The sequence below is a fragment of the Xylocopa sonorina genome, chromosome 13 (genome assembly GCF_050948175.1).
Source record: "Xylocopa sonorina isolate GNS202 chromosome 13, iyXylSono1_principal, whole genome shotgun sequence".
Lineage (NCBI taxonomy): Eukaryota > Metazoa > Arthropoda > Insecta > Hymenoptera > Apidae > Xylocopa > Xylocopa sonorina.
In genome coordinates this window covers 7,047,925-7,061,039 of record NC_135205.1, presented here as the reverse complement: position 1 = coordinate 7,061,039, position 13,115 = coordinate 7,047,925, and the positions used below count along the sequence as shown (strand labels likewise).

General features: G+C 47.8%; 2 protein-coding genes across 6 annotated transcripts in view; both read left to right on the top strand.

Moving 5' to 3' along the window:
• The window catches only part of LOC143430091 (tRNA dimethylallyltransferase), a 53,160-nt gene extending 48,366 nt beyond the window's left edge, over positions 1-4,794 (top strand). The window contains exons 6-9 of the mRNA XM_076906067.1: positions 3,610-3,706; positions 4,124-4,237; positions 4,309-4,494; positions 4,595-4,794. Of these exons, the coding sequence (XP_076762182.1) occupies positions 3,610-3,706; positions 4,124-4,237; positions 4,309-4,494; positions 4,595-4,723 (526 nt within the window). The 3' untranslated portion in view covers positions 4,724-4,794. The remainder of the gene's footprint in view (positions 1-3,609; positions 3,707-4,123; positions 4,238-4,308; positions 4,495-4,594) is intronic.
• A 5,274-nt stretch (positions 4,795-10,068) lies between these two features.
• Mp (collagen XV/XVIII-type protein multiplexin) overlaps positions 10,069-13,115 on the top strand; it is a 197,303-nt gene continuing 194,256 nt past the window's right edge. For all 5 annotated transcript variants that reach the window (XM_076906045.1, XM_076906041.1, XM_076906042.1 and 2 more), the window contains exon 1: positions 10,069-10,173. In XM_076906045.1, the coding sequence (XP_076762160.1) occupies positions 10,163-10,173 (11 nt within the window). In that variant the 5' untranslated portion in view covers positions 10,069-10,162. The remainder of the gene's footprint in view (positions 10,174-13,115) is intronic.

The following is a 13,115-nucleotide window of genomic DNA, read 5'->3' as shown; positions in this document are numbered from 1 at the left end:
AGTTCATGGGAATTTCTTTCTTTTATCACCCGATATCGAACGGGGTTACACCTTTTACGGGTCTTCTAAATTCGTCCTCACCCCTTCGGGGGTTGTTGCCAAGGTACCAAGACGCCACGAGCACGTTTCCCTTCTGCGACGTTCCAATTGCTTCCAATGAAAACAAAAATAACAGACACGCGATAACTCCGACGACAGTTTCGAGTATTCCCTCGCGCGCTCCAAATAATTCATTTTTCGAGTAATTAATGCGTCGTGCGCGACAGCCGTCGTAGGTGCGATTACAAAACGAAACTGATAACTGAAAAGGAAAAAATGATACCGCGTAAAAGTCACGTGTTGTAAATACGTTCATAGCCTACGGCGCCTGACAACTTCGCACGTGTAACAGAACGCACAAGTTCATTATAGTTCGCATATGTAACGCGTACACAAGGTCGCGTAAAAGCATTTTTACGATGGCTGCGCATCGCACACGCATTCGCTTCTTTTTATTTCTTTTTCTCTTCTCTTCGCTTATTCCCGATGCGATTCCTCTCTTCCACGGGTCTCGCTCCTACTTACGTAGCCCGACACTCGCGCATTTCTGCAAGTAGCATGTCTCGTATTATGCAAATGCTCCTACTTGCCTGCTCGACTTCTGCCGGATGTGACGTCACGGGCTGGAACATCAAAGTTTCAGAAAGCAGGTGCGATTAATATAGCGCTCGCCAATGCGAGATCAGCCCCGCGGAGTTAATTAGACGAAAGTTCTACGACGCTAGCAAATTGTCTACCGATTACCCCGAGCTAATAAACGGTATTTAATTTTATGCGGCGCCCGAGCTTGTTTTCAATCTATTCGACGATCCGCGTATTTAACAAGAAAATGTTCTTCGACCAACCAGGGGGAATTTTCCTCGATGCTTCCCTGAAACTCGTATTCTCTCGCATCCCGAATACGAGGAAAAAGAAACTTGTTTGTCCATTGAAAATACCGATGTCCTTAGGCTGTTTCTCGTGAATCGAACGATTCAGTTATTCCTCGACGTAGCCTGCGTAGCTCGCGTTTGTACGCAAATTAAGCGGTTCTCTGTATCTCGCGTTAATCAGGATACAGCGTCGATGATTCCGATTGTAAGTAGCGGACACGACGGAAAACCCGCGGGAAAACCGGCTCCGAATGATTGATTTATCCTCGCACGTGCCTCGACGGATGGAAAGTTGCTGCGTTTAATGAATGGATCGGCCGATCGTCGCGGTCGTTGTTCAATTTTTCTCAGTTACCGATTCTGAAAGCGCCCAGCTTCGAGATATATGAAATATCGCCACGATTAAAATGTATTCAACGGTATCGGCCCAGCGTTGTACGATTACATGAAAAAATAACAGAGTAGCCGAGTGACACGAGCGACGCAATCGCGTGAAACGATGCGTGTAAAATTTCATTAAGTGGGAACGCGAAGAGACTTGTCAAGTAGATCCGACGCTCTCGATCGAGCCGCGATTTTCGTTCAACCAGAAGTTCGCCTTGTCGTATGCACGGCCCGCATTAATTCAGATCAACTTGTCAACTTTCCGCGTTCTACATTGTACGAGGAGAGAGAGAGGAGCGTTCGGTGAGGACGGTCTGACGTTCACCAACGATAAGACTTTATTTCGATTCGTGTACACGATGTTTCAAAAGATCCTCCGCGATTTATTTAAAGGCCTGCGGTAATCGCTAGTTGTGTCGTCAATGTGAGATTACTAGCGGTATCAATAACGATTACTTCATAGACGCGAACATAGTACGAATGCTCGCGTTCGTAGACGTCTCGATGCATCGACTCGATCCTCCTTAAGGAGCAGTCTGATCCCTTTCTCGATCGCTCTGTACAGGGAACTATTCTCAACGAGGAAGGCATTATTATGCGAGAGGTTTTTATTCTTCTTTTCTACGAGCGTTCACCTTCGCATTGTTTGCCTTCGAATTCTTTGTATCGTTCCAAACGATAAAATCACTAGTATTTGACTTGTTATCATTGATAGAGAATGACAATCGTATAGTTTATGGTGAGCCATAAGATACAGGTATAACGACTTATCTGTCTTGAACCTGATAACCTCTAACGCGTGAAAAAGTGAACGATACCCAGGAGCTGCCTGGCAACAAGTAGTAAAAATAGTTTTCTACCAGTTACGTATTCGTGATAATGATTACTGTCACCGCTGTTATCTTAATTACCGGTGCTACTGCCATTGTGGCCGAGCGTCATCAACACCGTGCACCTGTCATTGGTACCGCAAAATTGTCGTCATTGCTGCAGAAACGGCGGCACGCGTTTCTCATTAATTCCGATGGTTTATCGTTCGTCGATACGATTGATAACGACTCTCCGCGACGCGAACGGTTATTTTTACACGATTCGTAGGTATAATTGACGCGAAATGCTCCGAGGAAAAATGAGTTTTCGAAAGGAATTAACGTTTCATCTGATTCTTCTAATGGAATCATTAATCTACCGTTTCCTGGACCGACGTCCCCGTATTTTTAGCATCGAAGAAGGTAGCGGGATATTATATTCCCGTCAGAGAATGATAAAGATTGATGTCAACGCCTGCACGGTGTTGCGGTGAAAAGTGAAGCAACTCTCTGTCTAACGTGAACAAAAATAGTCTAATTTGAAAGGAACATCTCGGAGAAGAGGTTTGTCCACTTTGCGTCACCAACAACACTGCGAAGAAAAAGCACAGGCCAAACACCAAAACCCCAACCTACACCCGAACATCGAAGCTTGTCTCATGGTTTAACCAGCGACAGACAGTCGGACACGAAATTGGTCCGGTCGGAGAGTCGAGGTTCGTCCACGGTTCACGAAATACGCGCGCGCGTTTCTCGTACACGCCCACGGCGTCGTTAGGATCCGATTGCCATTCGCAGGTACATATTTGGCATTGACACGTGTGCGAGCAAGTGAGCCGTGGCCACGACTTCGACTTTTCCCGCCACGTAAGCTCGACCTCGCCTCGCCTCGCCTCGCCTCGCTTCGCCTCGTCTCGCCTCGCCTCGCCTCGCCTCGCCTTGCTATCACTATCCAGTCGTGATAAGACAGCTAGCCTGTATAATGCAGTCTTTGCCGCGACACGATCGCCACTCGAGAATACTGAACCGAGAACGTGCTCGCGAGACACTGGTCGTTTAAAGACGATGGGACCAGCTGGGGTATATCTTTCGAGTATCTACCGCAGGAATCATGACTGTGATCTTTTCGTTACACGTAACACGCTCTTATATTTATATTGTACACTTTTCTTCCGTATTCTCGTATCGATTTATGTACGGAGTGTCGTTTCTACCGTTCGATCGCTACCAGCGGCTTTGGTACCGCTTACGCGGGGGGTTGTTTGGCGATCTTTGGGCAATATGCACGATGCAGAGGGTTGATTAAGGAAGGGAGCGATTCGAGGGCTGTTGCGCGCGTTCCTTAAAGATTGAAAGTTAAGGGAACAGAGGAAACGTCGTATCGGATGTTATCAGCTAATCGAGAGTAATTGGAAACGAGCCGCGAGGAATAGGGGTTGATCGCGATGGCGTCCCGGCGAGTTGACCCGTTCGCAGACACGATTCGGTGAATGTTTACATTACAGGTCAGCGGATTACACGACGGGCATCTTTCAGAGCATCGGCTTCAAGGAGTTTCACGCTTACCTCTTGCTACCCGAGGAGAAGAAGCGAGAGAAAAAGGTGAGCAGAAGCAGCGAACTGCAACGTCGTCACGTTCCTCGCCACAGCTGCAACGTCGTTATTGCACGAACGAGACGTTTTATATTTAGAGGGAAAGTGTGCGTACATGTGTGACAGAGGGAGAGAGAGAGAGAGAGAAAGAGAGAGGGGGGAGGAGGGATCGAATCAAAGGGAGAGGTTTAAGGGGATGCTCCAGGTTCTTGCTGGATGTTGCGGTTCCAACAGCGGTGAACGTAATCGCCTTTTCTTCTTTCCTTTCGCTGTTTTTGCCTGGAGGCATCATTTTTCTTTGGAAACTATTGAATTCGTGGAGTTTCTATATAGTGGTCGATGTGGAGCCGATGCATGTTGCGCTCAGAGATGTAACGTATTCGAGTACCAATTAACGTAAGGGATGTTCGTTTCTTTCGCTTTCAGGGTGAACAACTGCTGCAACAGGGCATTAATGATTTGAAGTTGGTTACAAAGAGGTACGCGAAGAAACAAGAAAAGTGGATCACGAATCGTTTAATTCGTTGCCCCGATAGACAGGTACCCTTGCAGTAAATCTCGTCGAAGATGCGTGGAAATGTTGCAGTTTTCAATTATTTCAATGATCGCAGATGCCGTTGATTTATGAATTGGACTGCACCGACACGAGTCAATGGAACAGTCGCGTATACGAGCCAGCAGTAGCAATAATTGAAGCTGCCATGAGAGGGGAGAAATCAGAACAGAAACCTTCGAACGAGACCATCCTGCGCCAGAAATATATTAATAGCAGCGACAAGAAAAGGCATTATTGCAATGTAATTTTTCATGGTTTTATATTTACATACATACATATTTTTATGTTTTAACCCTTATTATCCACGTTGAATAATCGAAACATTGAATTTACTTTTTTAGGTCTGCGACAGAATATTTATTGGGAAATTGCAATGGGAGGCTCATCTAGTCAGTAACAAACACAAAAAGGTTCTGAGGAAGAAGAAATTAGAAGAACAAAAAAAGACTGAAGAGAGCTCTAGACTGTGATCGAATTTCGTAAAGTTAGTTGAAACGGACAATATATTTTGCACACGTATTTTATATCTGTTCATTTACTCACCCTTCGAATAATAAAGCATCATTTAACGCGAAAATCACTCGTGAGACATGGTCCTGGGCCGAAAGACAGATTATTTGCAAATTTAGAAGTGACATCGTTTTTCAAGAAATAGTAAAAAAAAAAAGCACTTCATTTGTTATATCGTGCTCTTCTGATAAAAAATCGAAAACTTCGAAATGTACCTTACCATTGGTCGGAAAAGTGCATCGTCTGATCAATGTATTATGTACCTCTTGTAGGTAAAATCTATTCGCTTTTTATTTGTACGTGTATCGATTGAGATCGTTGTAGTCGGTAAATAAGAAACGCAACTTATCATTCGAGATTGATGAGAGCAGGTTCAAAGGAACCTATATAGATGCCAGCATAAGTTTCTTCCGTAAAAAAATCGATATCCTTTCAAAATTTGATTTCCGCGCAAACATCGTTTCATCTAGAACTGTTGACTTAAATGACACACTGGTTTAATAATTTTTCTATTATCGATAAAAGTTCAACCAGTATCAAATGATGCCGATTCGATCACTGATTCGCTTTTGTCGACTATGCGTCGATAGTTAATAACGATACGATACGTTCTTCTTATGAAACGATTAATTACCTGTTTCAGGTAAGTTCGATTGTAAGAGATGCGAAGAAATGGTATCCGCAGAAGATTGTTAAACACGTACATTTTCTGTACTGGATGCATAAAACAAAAAAATTGCAACCGTACTTCTCCACACCCCGAGTATCCTTCTCCCGCCCTCAGTCTGCGCCCACACCAGCTACACCATCGTCGAGCAGCAATCCCCAAACCTGTTTCACGGTCAACTGGAACGAAACAAAGTTCCCAATTACGAATTCGATTCACCGGCAGAAATGGCGTTTACGAGAAATGTTCCCGTCAGCGAAGGATCCGCGTTTCTCCTCGGCGTCGACCGGAAATTCCCGTGTCTGCGCGCGACGTTTCGCCCTTTATTCGAGTGGACGGTGGTGGCGCGAAGCGACAAACGTTTTCCCGGTTCGGTTGACGCCACGCGCGGGAATTACCGCGGGGTGAAACACCGTGCACCCTTTCCACGTTCTACGATTTCAATTAACATCGGGCCACCCCTCGTCACGCCGCGGCGACGTGCTCCTTTGCCAGGGGAGGGGCCATTTGCGGGCATCGGTGCACCTGGGATATTCGTGCGTCCGGCAAAACATTGTCAAACGCAGGCGAGTTCGCGCCTACCCCGTTCAAACGAACACAAATCGAGAACGGCGGTGATTGTCGATCGGGACGTTAACGAAACGCGGAGGGTCGGAGCGTTGTTTTCACGGGTTAAATCGAAAAGTTAACGGTAAAGAATCGCGAACGGGACTGGTTGGTTCGCGATTCGATCGGAGGATGAATCCTGTTCGAGCATGAAACGTTTAACGACGGAAGTATCCTCTAGGTTGCAAAACTGGTTTCGAACGGGCTCAATTAACTTCGCCGGCAGGTGATTTACGTTCGTTCATTTGGCTATCTACGTAGTTAGCCGGGCCGAAAGACCGGTGAAAAGAGAAGAAGAACGTTACGAGAGGCATTTCCTAACTGCACTCGCCAGATACTGGACGTACAACCTTGGACAACCGTCAGATACGGGGGATACGCTCGTGAAATGCTGTAATCGTGGCACGCGTGCTCGCCTCGATACCTCTCTTTCGAGTAATGGCTCCGCCTAATGGTTTCGCGCAGCTCGTTCATGCTTAACTTAAGACTCTATTAGCTGGATACGGATTTAATTATTTCCCGATTCCTTTCCAGCCGAGTATTAAAATGTTGTTTTATTCTGAACACCGCGATCTCGCCCTGTAATTGTGAAAGTCCCGTCGGGGAACTAGCCACGCGCGTCGCGTTGCAACCAGACCAGTTAAAGCGGCGACGAATTGTTAATTAACGAGTGTCAAGTTTAAACAGGGCCAACGGCTGGCTTTCTGGCTGGTTACCCCGTTTTTCTTCATTTACCAGTAATCCGTTAAATACAGGGGACGGCACCAGCGGCGTCGAAGGCAGACGTTTAACGCGCGACTCGCGCCAGTTCACGTTCGTTTCTATAATGGGCCGTTTATTCAACTTGTTTAACTTCCTTCGCGCAATTCGAGTTTAACGCGGCGTAAATTTTTGGCGGCGACGACGCTGAATTCTGATTCGTTCTCGCTCGAAAAGCCAGCCGCTCGTTGCCTCGCATATTAATTCCTGGTCTATGCTTCTCGATATTCACTGTTTCATGCTTTCTACCAACTCTCCTGTTCGAGAACGCGTTGTACTTTCGATTTATTCCCCGCATCCGGAAAAAGTTCGTTTCAAGTAGAAACTTTCGCTCGAAACGAAAGGGAAAAAAGCGAAGAGACGTGTAATTAGACGCCGGCCACCTCGATCGACTCTGTTCGACGTCGTTCGTTACGAGGTTCGATCGGGATCGAAGAAAACGATAAATCGTCCAGCTCGCAACCGATTATTCAGTCGACGCATCGTGCACGTTATTAATAAACCTGTAGGACAGTGTCGCGTACGGTCGATTGTTTGTAGGCAGACGTCGTTCGCCACGGATGAAGAATGCCAGTTAGCCGCGATTCGAAAGTGACTCGCAAACGGCGATATTATTTATTAGCCCGCGCACGATTGTCGGCGAATCGATGAATCACGAGATCGAGCGGTTTCGGTGTTACAGTATTCCATTCGAGTACCCCAAGTGTTTCGAATTAGCGAACGCGAACGTAGCTACTGGGCTGAATTTTTAAGAAGCATTCCAAGTTGGTAAGAAAATAATTGACGGGGACCAGATCGCTAATATTCGTTGCATTCACGGGGAATTTGCTTTCATCTGGAAATAACGGACAGCAATAAAGACATATTGTTTGCGGACGGACGTCGTCTACCAAAGTTTTTACGTAGCCTTTCACGGAACTGGATCGACGGTGTCGTTCGACTAAATAAAGAGACAAAGGTTTCTCATCAAGCCTGATTGTCCCCCTGATGCAATCGTTCGCCGATAAAAGATTTTAATCACAACCGACTATTCTACTCGCGTCAACCGTGGAAACAATTCCGTTCCGGAAATGATTTTTATTCTTTTAATAGGGAGGTCCGATTCGAAGGTGTCGCGAGATGATAGACTTCTGTTCGACGACACGTCCGGGCATTGGACCGTCCTTCGTTGAAATGGTTAAAAATAAGATCCGATTTGAAAAGCAGTCAGCGCCTATTAAAAGCCCGGCCGCAAGTCCGAGCGGAATGTGACTCGAAACTGCTCCATAATCAGGGGACCGTTCACGGGGTCGTGATTTAAAAATAATAATAGCAGTCGAGCAGCTGCCGGTTAGCGCGTTACGACATCGCTGGAAAACGCGAGTGGATCGCTGAATTATCTTTCGGCCGCAAGAGCGAACGATCTGGCGAACGCGAAGGCAGGAAAGCAGGGGCAGATGAGTAACTCCGGTTGGGAAATTCTGATTAGAGCGCGGGCGCCGTGCTAGACGGAAAAAGGACAAGTATCTCTATCGCGTCGGACGCGTCGCATCCGCTGTTTAGGCGTTCGTTCTCTCTTCGGTTATTTAGTTAATAACGTTCTTGGTAATGGTCTGAGAAAATGGCCATTTCTGGGTAACTATAATTCGGTGATCGTCCGTGTTATCGATGCGTGCGCGGAGATATAGGACAGCGATCTGGTCAACTTCCTTGAATTATCAGCGATCTTCGTTTCGACGTAGGCGAATCAATCGAATGGGATTCGATTCCTATGTGGAACAGAGCGATCGAGGCGTGGCGCGGAGAGCAGGTCAACGCGATTTATTCATCGCGCGCGATTTCATTATTATTATTCGATTATCCGCGTTGTATCATACTCGCAATTAGATCGGAACACCACACGAGAGCGATAACAATATATTTTCTATTCGGCTGACTTTTTCACGTCATAATTCATTCTGTTCGCTTTGAACTCTAGGGAGTTCCCTTTACAGTTTCGTCGCATCCTCGCATTAGTATTCCAGTTTCGCTGCGAGCGAGATGACTCATTGTTAATTATATACCAGCTACGGGCCGTCGTTCAGTTAAGATACTCCAACAGCGTGTCACCGATCACCGACGATCCTTAATAGGTTTCTAATGGCCATCGATAACAGCGTCGCAAAAATTCGAAGCAGCTCGTTATCAAAGTGGTACGAGGTGAGAACGCGAGTCGCGGTACCAAGAGAAACACGAGTATCAGCCGCGATGCAATCTATTTCTCTCGGGTTCCGGGTCAGCTTGTTCTCTTGAACCGCGCGACGCGGGAGAAGCGCGAAGCGGGTGGAGGAAGAGGAAGGAAAAGGAGAAGGAAAGGGAAAAGGAAAAGGAAAAGTAGAAGGAAAAGGAAAAGGGAAAGGGGGCAGGAGAACGCGCGGTGCAATTTCGTCGCGGTGGTTCGCACTAAAAAGGGATTTATCCGAGGGCCGCGAGATGGCGACGCACGGCCCGGCGCCGGGCGTCGTGCCGGTGGCAGTCGCAGGGACGACGCCGTCGCCGCCACGTGGGGAGCGAATTTGAATCGGCCGCCACCGGCTATACTGGGCATCGTCCCGTCGGCTCGAAGACACGCACGCAGAGAACAGCGTGGTGAATCGCGACACCGCCGTGCTCGTTTCATCCCCATCGGTTCCGGCGAGACTCGGGGGCAGCAGCGCGTTCGAGTCGTCGCGTGTTAAAGCGGTAGCAGGAGAGCATTATTCGTCATTGTCAAGGCGGGATCGGAGCGGTTAGAAAAAGAGTGGCGAACGGACGAAAGGACGGTAGGGAGAGACGTCTAGTGTACGTCGTTAAGGCGGGAGCCGCGGAGTAGGAGGAGGTTAGGAGGGAGAAAAATCGCGAAGGAAGCGGCAAGTGTCACGAAGGGACTGTTGTCAGTGAGTGGTGGACCGTGGAGTCGATTGGGCCGACGCCGGTTGCTACCAGTGCGAAGAGTACCGCGATTGGTCCCCCGAAATCAACGTCCAGACCGAGCAACATCTTTCCTGCCAACCCGAGCCGGAAGTGCGTTGACCTTGCCCCCTCGAGCGACCTTGGAAATTGGCGCCACCGTCGGTATCCCTCTCTGACCGGCTATCGAGCTGTAATCGAGCGTGCCTCGACCTCTTTGCATTGAACTTCAACTTCCGCTTTCGACCCGGCCGTTCGAACGCGATGCGGCCCGAGGTTTAGTCGGTCCGGCGTCGCGTCGGTGCCAGTCTTTCATCGCGGTACCCGCCGACCCTTTCGCGGATTAAAAGGGATAAAAAGGTCCGATCGGCGAAGAGGAGTGCGGAGCAGCGGCGTTTTCGAGGGCGGGACGCACGGGCCCGAGATCGAGCACCTGTCACATCAGATGGAGTGATTCAACATGCGGCCTAGGTAAGCGGAACACTTACTACAGATTACGGTGCCGGATTTAGTAAATCCTCCTCGCGATAGTCCCTCTCTGCTATTCTCGTTCCGCATTCGCTTTACTTTACGTTGTTTCGTTTCGTTCCCAATTTATACTCCGCTACGCGGAATAATAGGAATAGATACGGTCAATCGTATTCCCGATGATCATTTCCACTCGCGATGCCCGTTGATTTTCGCTGTTTCTCTTTCCTACAATTTCCATAACTTCGGATAAAGCAAACATTCGCGTAAGTGTGGGGTACGGGAGCAGAGTTTGTTGTCATTTGCTTTCTCTAGACACACGAGTAAACCGCGAGCACTTATGGGGGGCACGCACATATCGAACGATGGTTCGCAGACCAGTAAATGAATTTACATCGGCCGGGAAAATGTCGCAACAATCAGAAGTGATTCAAAACACAATCCGACAGCTTAACGATCCGAGGAGAGAAATTAGAGGGTTGAACGGGAGGAAACGAGCCACAGGTAGGCTTGCCAGTCGAGGGATCGGAACGGTACTCAACTGATTTCACGGTTTCTCACCTCCTCGAGTGTTCAACCCCCGTGGAGGGTAAACTCGAGGACGCGTCATCGACGACGTAACGACGACCACCCTGTCTACAACTCGAGACTGTAGAATCGCACGTTTCACCCATAGTTTGCTGGAAAATTTGGTTCCACGGGCGTAACGAGACGATCTTTATTCAAGCGGCAGCCAACCAAATGTTTTCTTCTGGCCGTTGACCTCGAAATCGGTTTCTGTCCTACTGTCTGGTGTTTGCAGTTTCCGTTCCGTTCCATTGATTGCGTTATTGGCTCGTAACGTCCTATGCCCCGTAGTTGCGTCTCGAACGCTTGCTCGAGCAACATTCTTTCGTCTGGCTCCACACGATCTCGTGGCGTAATTCGGTGGTTTTAAGCCTGGTATCGCGCGATCCCTCGATTGGTTTGCCTCTTGCACAGCGACTATTCTGGAAGAATATCTCGAAGCGTAGTAAAAATTTGTTTGCGGGAAAATTAAATTAAATAATGCATGTTCGAGAAGATCGATTTTTATCGCGCACGGGAGAGTTAACACGTGTCCCTTTTTTTATTACAGTCCATGAATACATAATCTATGCAGAAGCGGAGAAATGTTCGCCCATTTTTCACTCATCGATTATGCAAGTTATTAAGTATTCAGTTCCACTTCTGGATAACCGGATTCGCTTTCGGAGCGTCCATTCTCCGCTTAAAATCTCTCCACGTTCACGTATCGTTCCAACGGGAATTCACTCGACTATAGTCTATAATAATCACGCTAGTACGTTTCCACGAACGATTTACAAATTCTCGATTCCGCGAAGTGTCTATGCTCACCGCATCGTTATATCCTTTGCACTCGTCTAGGATAATCTTACCGACTTTATTTTCAATTTGACGAAGTTTTCAAAGGCTATGAGGCAAGTTTAGGGGATGAATCAGTCGTAGAGCAGTAATTTTTATTAAACGAGAAACTGGTTCATTAACTTTGACATTGACGTTTTAAGAGTGAACCGAAAATGGATCGTTCAATTTTTCAATCGTGACATTTATTTAGTATTCCTCGCTCCACAAGGGACCTCTTATTGGTGAAGGAGTATAAAAGATCGGTTATTAATATCGGCACTCGATTGGCCTCTTATTTATACCACACGTCTCGCTGTTAAATTCAATCGACCTCGTTATAAACCACATCTTCGTACAAACGGTTTGATTCATATCGCAGGTTCACCGAAATATTCAAACGTTATCGATTCAAGAAACGTTATCGACGCTACATTCTCCGTGTACACAGTTTTTCGCAGTGGCAACTCCGCGCTAATTACCATCCGACGAATACCAAGTTGCAGTTGCTGCAAACTTCTTCCTCCAGCGACTTGCTCCGTTCAACTTGCTCATTAAAAAGCCAGCGACAAATCTCGTAGGAGAAAGAGGAAAGAAGAGAAGAGTTGTAGACGAAAATTGTATCGAGTAGTGAATGAAAGGCGGTGGGAAAAGGAGGAGAGCTGGTGGCGTTACGAGGCGTTGGTGCATTAATCCTGGTAGTCGAAGAGGGCCCGACGTGTTCTTCGTTTCGAGGACATAACTCAGAGGCAGGTCGTTCTCTTTTTGGAGCGGAGGGTGAGAGAAGGGTGGAACACGCGTGCCACGTGACGGCCGCGTGTTAATCCGCGTGGAGTGTATTTACGAGTCCGGTCGCATTTGCCGCACGTGTGTCGCGGCGGAGGCTTTAACGGGAGGGCTCGTAAGCGCAACGCGGAATACCGTGTTGCGCGTTGTTCAACATGGAGTCGTAGATAAAATCTGGGGACGTGTCGCGCGAACCTGCTCTTCCTTGCATGCGCGCCGGGGCAAATGGCCGGCTGATCCATTTTCCGCCCGTGAATTTCTACGATCCTCCCCCGCACTCGCCCCCCCGACACGTTTGTTCCGGGTCCACCACGGACGGAATTTTTCGACCGATAATATTAATCGAGCCGAGTGGAAACCAGCGACGGTAACGACGACGTTAAAAGAAAATTAACAGACAACACCCCGGGCGTCGACGCCCTCGGAACAACACGGGCAACCAATCCGTGAACGGTGCTCGAAAAACCGTTCGTTTCCCTCGTAGCTGCACCAGCAATTACCGTTCGATAGAACGGTTCTCCTGGCGCAGTTCACTGTAAAATTGATAGAGACAGAGCGGCGTTCGCGCTGCTGCTGGCGAAGCTTTCTGAAAGGGAAAGAATAATTTATTTCCATACGACGAGTCGCTGGGAAACTTTTCCACCGTTTTCTCCACCGGGAAACTATTCGAAAGTTCATCCGGTCTCGTCCGCGCAAGGTTTCCGGAGAATTGAAAACGCCGTATTATTCATGCTCGTCTGTTTTACGCGGGGGCTAGGCGAAAGGGTGGACACGAT